General features: G+C 45.0%; 1 protein-coding gene across 1 annotated transcript; it reads left to right on the plus strand.

Moving 5' to 3' along the window:
- Window positions 1-525: 525 nt before the first annotated feature.
- On the plus strand, window positions 526-9,794 carry LOC112261159 (XK-related protein 5). Its single transcript, XM_042325194.1, has 9 exons — window positions 526-759; window positions 1,889-2,084; window positions 2,176-2,342; window positions 6,039-6,172; window positions 6,716-6,794; window positions 6,950-7,119; window positions 7,222-7,333; window positions 7,958-8,403; window positions 8,835-9,794. The coding sequence occupies exons 1-9, from the start codon at window positions 642-644 to the stop codon at window positions 9,534-9,536; spliced, it is 2,124 nt and encodes a 707-aa protein (XP_042181128.1). The 5' UTR covers window positions 526-641; the 3' UTR covers window positions 9,537-9,794.
- The last annotated feature ends 2,007 nt before the right edge of the window (window positions 9,795-11,801 follow it).

Genomic DNA, 11,801 nt, shown 5'->3' on the forward strand with positions numbered 1-11,801 from the left:
ACAAGAAGATTGTGCCGTCTGGTTTGCTTAATATAAGGAAGTTGAAATGATTTATACTTTTACTTTTGATGCTGTACATTTGAGCATTTCCATGTACTTTTAATTAAGTATATTTAAAAACAAATACTTTTAGACCTTTACTCAAGTAGTATTTTACTGGGTGACTTTCACTTTTACTGGAGTCATTTTCCATTAAGATATCTTTACTTTTACTCAAGTATGACAATTTAGTTATTTTTCTACCACTGGTAGTGAGAGGGGCATGAAAAAATAGAAGTTACAGATGACATATTTTTTTTTGTCTCTTAAACAATAGAGTAATAGCACAAATCTTTGGTAATATACTTAGTTTTTTGGTAACCATCAGGATAATAATATGTTATTCTAACACAGGAGATTAATAATGTATTAACTATCTAATAAAAGGCATGTTGTACCAATTTGATTCATCAGTTGAAAAATACTGAACAGAAATCACAGACTGTGGCTTTAATGCGAGGCCATGACGTCAGAAGCAGTCTCCAAGGGATAACGGAGCACAGAGCACAGAGCACAGGGGTACCCTACCTTGGAACGGACGAGTCAATACTGCAGCGTGGGATTCATCGCAACATTGCAGATCAAGATTCTTCATCTCCGTGATGAGACAATTCACCACGGCCCGGGCCATGGCCAGTCGGGGAGGCTCGTGCGTGTCCTGCTGCCATGTTTGCGTTTTCGCATTTACTGCATTTCTCATTGTGGCTGAGCGGACTGCGCGTAAGTATCACTGCCTAAACACACACGCACATCCCTCCAGTGATGGAGATAGGCCTGTAATTCTCTCACCACACCTAGGCTACATTCACAACAGTACAGTGTCAAACCAGGGAGGGTTGCATGACGGTTTCATTGATATTTCCCAAGTCTTTTATTTTTAATCTGCATTTTCAGATGCATTACAATCTTTATAGGTGCGTGTATTGCTTGTGTCGATGTAGGTGTTAAGGTGTTGTGAAAACTTGCAACAGCAGCCGCGAACAACATTTCTGCTGTAGCTAAAGTCATGCTCATAGAAAAGTGGCGCATTTCTGTCATATTCGAGCGCCTTTTTCTGTATGCCATAAATGGATAGGGGAATGGGCGGACCCTACTCTCCCCAACTGGTCGGGCTGCTCCGGCAGATGGTTAATATTACTGGGACAGGGAGAGGGGGGGAGTGGAGAGGAGAGGGAGAGGCGGACATAGAGCACCGCATCGTTCAGTAAGTGGTTCTGTAGAGGCAGGAGGCGCGTGCATTTTGTAGCCTATTAGAGATAAGGGACAGCAGCAGCATCACCCAGGCCCTACCCTGTCCTCAGCCTATAGTCATGATAGAGGTCACACACACACACACACACACACACACACACACACACACACACACACACACACACACACACACACACACACACACACACACACACACACACACACACACACAGATGTTGAAACTGCCCTCACTGTTCTACTGCTTATGTTTGGGAAAATACATTACACATTCGTTAGATAATTACATATTGATTACGTTTTAATTAGCCTTCTCTGTGTCTTGGGTGTTATGGACAATTTGGTACCAGGTGTGTCCTGTTTGGTACCAGGTGGGTCCAGTTTGGTACCAGGTGTGTCCAGTTTGGTACCAGGTGTGTCCTGTTTGGTACCAGGTGTGTCCGGTTTGGTACCAGGTGTGTCCAGTTTGGTACCAGGTGTGTCCAGTGTTTTATGTTGACCTAAGTACCAACCAGTGCCCATCATTGTCACATTATGTAAAGACCAGCTGCCATTACACTAGAAAATACAGTATGTGTATCTGTGTGTAGATGTCCTGTATCATCTCCAATGATCTACCTGTGTGTGTGTTTGTCCACAGTGATCTACTGTTTTGTGTACTACCTGTGGGTGGGGCATAACTACTGCTACGCGCACTGGGCGGGGCTTACGGCCTTGTTCCTCCTCCCTGGGTGGGGTCCCCAGTTGCTCAGTTGGCTGTGGTACCAGGCGGATGGACGAATACGTAGCAAAGACCTCAAATGGACTCACATCCTGCACCTGGGCATCTTTAGAAGGTAATGTACCCGCGTGGTACCCTCTTTGGCGTTAGAGGTCCGGGGTTAGAGGTCAACGATGAAACGAGAACACTGTGTTGTTGTGTTCTAGGTTATGGGAGACTATGACGTCCGCTAGAGAGGATCAGTGCAGTGAGATAATGCAGCAGGCTGACGTTTCAGCTCTCCGCCTGTTGGAGGCGCTGGTGGTCACTCTGCCACAGACCGTACTGCAGACCTACGTCCTCATCTGTACAGATGTAGGACTATCTTCACCAGGTATGTGTCTCTGTGTGTTTGTGTTGTTTTTGTTTTAGGGGGTAGATCAGCTTTAATATCACAGATAGATTGTAGCTTCCATCAATGTACAGTTGAAGTCGGAAGTTTACATACACTTAGGTTGGAGTCATTAAAACTAGTTTTTCAACCACTCCACTAATTTCTTGTTAACAAACTATAGTTTTGGCAAGTCGGTTAGGACATCTACTTTGGGCATGACACTAGTAATTTTCCCAACAATTGCTTACAGACAGATTATTTCACTTAAAAATTCACTGGGTGAATTCCAGTGGGTCAGAAGTTTACATACACTAAGTTGACTGTCTTTAAACAGCTTGGAGAATTCCAGAAAAGTATGTATTGCCTTTAGAAGCTTCTGATAAGCTAATTGACATAATTTGAGTCAATTGGAAGCCTACCTTCAAACTCAGTGCCACTTTGCTTGGCATCATGGGGTGGCAGTGTAGCCTAGTGGTCAGAGCGTTGGACTAGTAACTGGAAGGTTGCAAGTTCAAACCCCTGAGCTGACAAGGTACAAATCTGTTGTTCCCACTGTTCCTAGGCCATCATTGAAAATAAAAATTTGTTCTTAACTGACTTGCCTAGTAAAACAAGTCCTATATCAACATAACCTGAAAGGCCACTCAGCAAGGAAGAAGCCACTGATCCAAAACTGCCATAAAAAAGCCAGACTACAGTTTGCAACTGCTCATGGGGACAAAGATAGTACTTTTTGGAGAAATGTCCTCTGGTCTGATGAATCAAAATTAGAACTGTTTGGCCATAATGACCAAGGAAGGAAAAAGGAGGACGCTTGCAAGCCGAAGAACACCATCCCAACCATGAAGCACAGGGGTGGCAGCATCATGTTGTGGGGGTGCTTTGCTGCAGGGGGGACTGGTGCACTTCACAAAATAGATAGCATCATGAGGACGGAAAATTATGTGGATATATTGAAGCAACATCTCAAGACGTCAGTCAGGAAGTTGAAGCTTGGTCGCAAATGGGTTTTCCAAATGGACAATGACCCCAAGTATACTTCCAAAGTTGTGGCAAAATGGCTTAAGGACAACAAATTCAAGGTATTGGAGTGGCCATCACAAAGCCCTGACCTCAATCCTTTTGAAAATTTGTGGGCAGAACTGAAAAGCGTGTGCGAGTAAGAAGGCCTACAAACCTGACTCAGTTACACCAGCTCTGTCAGGAGGATTGGGCCAAAATTCACCCAACTTATTGTGGGACTCTTGTGGAAGGATACCCGAAGCGTTTGACCCCAAGTTAAACAATTTAAAGGCAATGCTACCGAATACTAATTGAGTGTATGTAAATTTCTGACCCACTGGGAATGTGATGAAATAAGTAAAAGTTGAAATAAATAATTCTCTCTACTATTATTCTGACATTTCACATTCTTAAAATAAAGTGGTGATCCTAACTGACATAAGACAGGGAATTTGTACTAGGATTAAATGTCACGAATTGTGAAAAACTGAGTTTAAATGTATTTGGCTAAGGTGTATGTAAACTTCCCACTTCAACTATAGGTCCCCAGCTTCAGCGAGTTTTGCAATTCTTTGCATCATTTCTAATCACCCATATATTTTGTTCTAAATATAAATATACAGTGCCTTTGGAAAGTATTCAGACTCCTTGACTTTTTCCACATTTTGTTACGTTACAGACTTATACTAAAATGGATTAAATAAAATATGTTCCTCATCAATTTACACACAATACCCCATAATGACAAAGATAAAATCGTATTTTAGAAATTTTTGCTAATTTATTAAAGGTAAAAAACAGAAATATAACATTTACATAACTATTCAGACCCTTTACTCAGTACTTTGTTGAAGCACCTTTGGCAGCTATTTGCAGCCTCAAGTCTTCTTGGGTGTGACGCTTCAAGCATGGCACACCTGTATTTGTGGAGTTTCTCCCATTCTTTATCAGGAAGATCCTCTCAAGCTCTGTCAGGTTGGATGGGGAGCGTCGCTGCACAGCTATTTTCAGGTCTCTCCAGAGATATTCAATCAGGTTTAAGTGGCTGAGCCACTCAACAACATTCAGAGACTTTTCCCGAAGTCACTCCTGCGTTGTCTTGGCTGTGTGCTTAGGGTTGTTGTCCTGTTGGAAGGTGAACCTTCATCCCAGTCAGAGGTCCTGAGAGCTCTAGAGCAGGTTTTCATCAAGGATCTCTCTGTACTTTGCTCCGTTCATCTTTGCCTCGATTCTGACTGGTCTCCCAGTCCCTGCCGCTGAAAAACATCCCTAGACCCTGCCGCTGAAAAACATCCCCACAGCATGATTCTGCCACCACCATGCTTCGCCATAGGGATGGTGCCAGGTTTCCTTCAGACGTGACGCATGGCATTCAGGCCAAAGAGTTCAATCTTGGATTCATCAGACCAGAGAATCTTGTTTCTCATGGTCTGAAATTCTTTAGGTGCCGTTTGGCAAACTCCAAGCGGGCTGTTATGTGCCTTTTACTGAGGAGTGGCTTCTGTCTGGCCACTCTACCCGTAAAGGTCTGATTGGTGGAGTGCTGCAGAGATGGTTGTCCTTCTGGAATGTTCTCCCTTCTCTAGAGAGGAACTCTAGAGCTCTGTCAGCATGACCATCGGGTTCTTGGTCACCTCCCTGACCAATGCTCTTCTCCCCCGATTGCTCAGTTTGGCCGGGCGGCCAGCTCTAGGAAGAGACTTGGTGGTTCCAAGCTTCTTCCATTTAAGAATGATGGAGGCCACAGTGTTTTTGGGGACCTTCAATTTGGGGCGGCAGGGTAGCCTAGTGGTTAGAGCGTTGGACTAGTAACTGAAAGGTTGCAAGTTCAAATCCCCCAGCTGACAAGGTACAAATCTGTTGTTCTGCCCCTGAACAGGCAGTTAACCCACTGTTCCTAGGCCGTCATTGAAAATATGAATTTGTTCTTAACTGACTTAGTAAAATAAATAAAATGTGAATCCTCTTTATCCTGGTTTGTGCCAGTTCTGTGAAGGGAGTAGTACACAGCGTTATACAAGATCTTCAGGTTCTTGGCAATTTCTCGCATGGAATAGCCTTCATTTCTCAGAACAAGAATAGACAGATGAGTTTCAGAAGAAAGGTCTTTGTTTCTGGCCATTTTGAGCCTGTAATCAAACCCACAAATGCTGATGCTCCAGATACCCAACTAGTCTAAAGAAGGCCAGTTTTATTGCTTCTTTAAATAGAACAATAGTTTTCAGCTGTGCTAACATAATTTCAAAATGGTTTTCTAATGATCAATTATCCTTTTAAAATGATAAACTTGGATTAGCTAACACAACGTGCCATTGGAACACAGGAGTGATGGTTGCTGATAATGGGCCTCTGTACGCCTATGTAGATATTCCATAAAAAATCTGCTGTTTTCCAGCTACAATAGTCATTTACAACATTAACAATGTCTACACTGTATTTCTGATCAATTTGATGTTATTTTAATGTATAAGAAATGTGCTTTTCTTTCAAAAACAAGGACATTTCTAAGTGGCCACAAACTTTTGAACGGTAGTGTATATTCTCAATATATCTTAGTTGTCTTTTGTTTGTTTTTAACCCTTGAGCTACCACCATCCCTCCCATCTATCTATCTCTGAAGACCATCCTCTGTGTTTGATACAATCTCCTTACAGAGTATTCATGTTCTCGTTCCCTCTCTCTCCCTCTCTCCAGTCTCAGTATGTTTTGTGTTGTGTCTGCTGTCCCTGGCCTGGGCCTTGGTGTTGTATGCCAGAGCCTGTTCCCTCATCAGACCTGGACATCTCCCCATGTCCCCTGCTGCTATCACCTGTAGACTGCTCTGGAGGGTAGGAGGGTTGCCTGGGCTGGGTGTACTGGGCGTCAGGGCTGGGTGCGTCAGCTGGGCTGGGTGTGTGGGCTGGGCTGGGTGTGTCGGCTGGGCTGGGTGTGTCGGTTGGGCTGGGTGTGTTGGTTGGGCTGGGTGTGTGGGCTGGGTGTGTCGGTTGGGCTGGGTGTGTCGGTTGGGCTGGGGTGTGGGCTGGGCTGGGTGGTCGGTTGGGCTGGGTGTGTGGGCTGGGCTGGGCTGGGTGTGTCGGTTGGGCTGGGTGTGTGGGCTGGGCTGGGCTGGGTGTGTCGGTTGGGCTGGGTGTGTCGGTTGGGCTGGGTGTGTGGGCTGGGCTGGGTGTGTCGGTTGGGCTGGGTGTGTGGGCTGGGCTGGGCTGGGTGTGTCGGTTGGGCTGGGTGTGTCGGCTGGGCAGGGCTGGGCCGGGTGTGTGGGCTGGGTGCGTGGGCTGGGTGTGTCGGTTGGGCTGGGTGTGTCGTTTGGGCTGGGCGTGTGTGTGTATGCGTGTGTGTGTGTGATAGTAACATACTTATTGTATTGTGTTTAGGTCAGCATGTTGGGTGCACGTCTCGCCACCCTCGCACTCTTTACACGCCTGTTCCGTCAGTGGGTCCTTGGAGTTATTGGTGAGTGTGTACAGTATGTGTGTGAAAGTCTTTTATTGTGTGTGTGCTTGTGTGTGTGTGTGTGTGTGTGTGTGTGTGTGTGTGTGTGTGTGTGTGTGTGTGTGTGTGTGTGTGTGAGCATTCAGTGATGTTTGTCCTGCACCCGTGTGTCTCAGGTCTTCACTGGTTGGGTGCTACGTTCTGGTTGGTGTCTCAGCAGAGTGACATCATCAAAACACCGCTGCGCTGGCACCTGTTCAACCTGGTGCTGGGAGCTGTTCACATCTTCCTCTTCCTCAACGTCAAGGACGGAGCCTCCCGATGCCGCATGGCCGGATTCTACCTGGTGGGTCTCTCTGTGTGTGTGTGTGTGTGTGTGTGTGTGTGTGTGTGTGTGTGTGTGTGTGTGTGTGTGTGTGTGTGTGTAACTCTCTGCTCTCTCCTGCAGGCCATGTTTATCGAGAACGCTCTTCTTCTGCTGGCAGGTTCCGACTTCTTCAGTGCTGCATCATGGGATACCATGGGTATCCCAACCGCTGTGTTCTGTAGTTTCCTCATTGGTGTGACACACACACACACACACACACACACACACACACACACACACACATACATACATACATACATACATACATACACACACACACACACACACACACACACACACACACACACACACACACACAAACACACACACACACACACACACACACACACACACACACACACACACACACACACACACACACACACACACACACACACACATACATACATACATACATACATACATACATACATACATACATACATACATACATACACACACATTTGTTTCTATCTTAGTAGGGACTTAAAATTAATTTCCATTCAAAATCCTATTTCCCCTAACCATAACCCTAAAGCTAACTCCTAACCCCTTACTCTTACCATAGCCCTAATTCTAACCCTCAACCTAATTATAATCCTAATTCTAACCCTAAACCTAATTATAATTATAACCCTAAACCTAACACCTAATCTTAAAATACCCTTTGTCCTCATGGAGACATGGGGAATGTACCCACGAGGGGGAATTTTCCTTGTTTTACTATCCTTGTGGGGACTTTGGGGGATTGTAGGTCCCCACAAGGATAGAAGAACCCACCCATACACACTCACCTGTCTCCTATGTGTTCCCCCAGGTGTGATAGCTCTAGTGCTGTACTACCGGTTCCTCCACCCCAAATCCTTTGAGATCTTCCAGAGCATACGTAACCATGGAATGGGCGGTGCTTGTGCAGACCGGGGCTCTTCTCTCTCATTGGATGAGAAGAACCATCGCCACGGTCAACTTGTTGGGGGCGGTACTTTGTTGGACCTCCCTGGCCAATGGCAAGGCTGGAAGCACCACCACTGGCTGCTCATTCGCCTAGCCCTGAAGACGGGGGATGTGGCTAGAATAAGCTACGCTTATGGCGATGGCGGATTGGCCGGGCTGCTGGGACTGCGGGAAATGGCTCTGCCAAGGTCCCCGGACATTCCGCAACCTTCTCCCATTGTTCCACAACCTACTCCCAACGTTCCACAACCTTCTCCCATTGTTCCACAACCTTCTCCCAACGTTCCCCAGGTCAAAGAGGTGGAGGAGGTGAGATGAGCACGCAATTCCATTTCTTCCCAGTTTCCCTGAAGTGTACACTTCACATGTTGTTGTTGTTGTTTTTGGCTGCCTGTGCCATGTTTGGAGGATCAGTACTCCTATATTTTCCAATTAAATCTTCACTCTGAATATTCTATGTGGTTGAATGTTCTATGTGATTGAATGTTGTCTGTGGTTGAATGTTGTCTGTGGTTGAATGTTCTATGTGGTTGAATGTTCTATGTGGTTGAATGTTCTATGTGGTTGAAGGGTGTCTGTCTTTAAACAGAGCACTTCTGGGAGCAGGCGTCAAGTTGAGGCTTGATTTACTGTTCTCTACTATAGTTGGATCTTATCCTCTATGTTTGACTCCTGGGACCCGTTAGCTTTTTCCTTGATGTGGAACCTTTCACAATAATGTCTGTCTTCCTTCCCTTCAGGTGATAAAGGCAGCCCCAGCAAGAGACATCATCAGTGAGGTGAGACAGGCGGTGAGACATGAGGTGAGACCGGTGCTGTCCTCTCCCTCTCCCATCCAGGAGGTCAAGCTGCCTCTGGTGGAGGTCCTAGTTGAGGAGGTCAGAGCCTGCCACCACTCAGAGCCTGCCACCCAGCAGGATGACTCCAGCCCCCCTCCCTCCGATGATCGAGACGACGAAGACTTCCAGAGCGCCGCCTATGGCTCCCCCACACCCTCGTCCCCCAGGCACCCAGACTACCGACACATCGACAGCAACGTGGTCACCTCCAGCACCCAAGGGTCACCTTCCGTGGGGTCACTCGATATCAGACGTGGTTCGTCTCCAGAGAAAAGGTCACCGTCCCTGCTGGTGGGCATGGGAAGCCCCCAGCGGAACTTTAATCCTGCAGAGTCCGGCACCACCTTGTATTTCAGCGCTGACGCAGTCTCCCCGTCCAGCGGCAGCTACCTGGGCTGGGGCTCTGAGCTGTCACCCATCTCCAGCTACCGGAGCCCCTACCGCATCAGGGAGCCCCTCTTCACCTCTACACCCAGACAGGAGCCTCGTGCTGGGCCTGAGGAACCAGGCCCTGGCCCCTCTACTACCACCACCACCGCCATCACCACCCATGCTAGAAAACAACTGGTCCAGTTTGTAGACCACAGAGATAAATTGATCTAGAGGGGCCAATGGGTGGAGCGAAATGATCAGACCTGGTCAAATACTCTCAAATACATGTTGCCGTGTGCTTGATTTAGCTCGACCGATGTGCAGCTGGGTGGCGGAGTTTACACTTTTGGGATTATTTCATTAGTTCCATTGTACCACTGTTCCATTCCAAGCTAAATCAAGCGAGCGTAAAGTATTTGAAAGTATTTTACATTTAAACAATAAGGCCCGAAGGGGGTGTGGTATATGGCCAATATACCACAGCTAAGGGCTGTTCTTAGGCACGACGCAAAGCGGAGTGCCTGGATACAGCCCTTAGCCGTGGTGTATTGGCCATATACCACAAATCCCCAGAGGTGCCTTATTGCCATTACAAACTGGTTACCAACATAATTAGAGCAGTAAAAATAAGTGTTTTGTCACACCAGTGGTATACGATCTGATATACCACGTCTGTCAGTCAATCAGCAATCAGGGCTCGAACCACCCAGTTTATCATATTGTATTTGACCCAGATGTAGAGATTATATAGAACACAATATAAAGAGAGTATTTTAGAAGATACATGACATTAGCCTGGGTGTCAGGCTGGTTCTGCTTTCAACAGTGCTATTACAACTTTGTTATCATGCGAGACAACTGCTTTACTACTAGCCAAGGGCTTGTTGACGAATTCAGAACCAGCCTGGCCCCCAGGCTAGCCAGATGTGTTTCACACTAAATAACTATAGCATGTCTTGAGAATCCAGTATTATCAGCCAGTATGAGGTCGTGAATCCACATGTAACTGATACACACAGACAAACTAACATAAGAGATGGAAGTAGTCTTTAATGGAAGTAACAGTGGGATATCCTTTTTCTCTTAGGCCCTGATTCAATCACAGATCAAATCAATTGCATTGTGACTTTATTCAGAATGTTTACGCTGTATTCTAATGACATATGAAGTTTCATGTCCACATTCAATGATAATGTCTGTGAAAATAATAACTTGTAAGGATGTGTCGGTTTTCATATGGTTTACACCTGTGAGAGTGTCAGCATTCTGAGTGAACCCTCAGTGTGGTTTGCCTTGATATGTGATTGATTGAATCAGGGCTGTCATAAAGAGTTATGATATTAAATTGTGATTATTAAGGATTGACAGAGAAGAGAGTTTATATATTTGTCTTTTTTTTCTTGTATATATATGATATAATTTGAGACAGTTTGCACTTCTGCGCAAATATGATTTATTGTGTTATGAGTGGTTAACCGAAGGTTAGTCAAGAGAGGCTCTGATCACATGTTAAGGTTTAGTATACTTTTATAGGCTTAGTGTATATACGATATTTATTATTTTATCCAAATGTGATATTTAATCTGAAGGTACCCTAGCAATATAAGGTAATATAAGTTAATAATTTTTATTATGTGAAATTTAAATGAATATTCATACTCTTATTTACGATTAGTTTACAGCTAGTCCCGACATGTCAAGCAGACAATTCAGTCTGCTAGGTACTAGCATTACAATATACAGTATATATGAGATTATTCAATTGTGTTCAATTCATTTCGGTCAGTATACAGTAAGTACTGTTTCCAAGTGTTGAATTCATTTGATATGGTAAAGATCTTTATGAACCATTTGTAGGGAGGAATGACTTCTACTTCCTGCGACACAGGAAGAAGATCCAACTAATCTGATCTATTGAAGTAGCACCAGTTCAGACTGTATCTATCAGTGTGGAAGTGTCTGAAACAAGCTGCTAGTAATGTTGATTAGCTTCCAGATCCTTTAACCCTACAGCCTGGTCCCATTTCTTTCCCTAGCCCCTTCCCTTAGTCCCTAGGGGCTTAGTTCATAGAAGGGTCTAGGGAGAGAAGTAGCGGCAGGCCTATCTAGGGGTTATAAGTCACGTGCTGCTATTGATGTTTGGAGGTCAGTGTTATCAGATGTATTTGTTAATTCTTTTACAGTTTATTTTGTTTGATTGTGTTTTATAGTGAGTTCATAACTAACCTTGTCCACAGGCTCAAGAGAGACAGCTGTCTGGGGACCAGATTAGTTCTGAACTATTGTTTTACGCTGTTGCTATAAAGGGAATGTGTTTAGCTAGATGGAGCTGAGGAAACGGTAACATTGCACGTACATCCTTATTTTTATACAGCCTGACACGGTGTACAGTAACTAATGATAGATGTGAATAAATAAAGCACTCACACACATTGCATTAACTAGCTTTTAGAATGTATGTCTGTGCAAAGTTAATATGATAGCTAATAAAACCTA

Source organism: Oncorhynchus tshawytscha, linkage group LG08, assembly GCF_018296145.1.
Source record: "Oncorhynchus tshawytscha isolate Ot180627B linkage group LG08, Otsh_v2.0, whole genome shotgun sequence".
In the NCBI taxonomy this organism is placed as follows: Eukaryota; Metazoa; Chordata; class Actinopteri; order Salmoniformes; family Salmonidae; genus Oncorhynchus; species Oncorhynchus tshawytscha.

Coding starts and splice junctions, on each gene's coding strand:
- LOC112261159 (XM_042325194.1), top strand. CDS start 642: ATGAGACAATTCACCACGGCCCGGGCCATGGCCAGTCGGGGAGGCTCG. Junction 2,343..6,038: donor TGTAGGACTATCTTCACCAG/GTATGTGTCTCT, acceptor CCCTCTCTCCAG/TCTCAGTATGTTTTGTGTTG. Junction 8,404..8,834: donor AGGTCAAAGAGGTGGAGGAG/GTGAGATGAGCA, acceptor CCTTCCCTTCAG/GTGATAAAGGCAGCCCCAGC.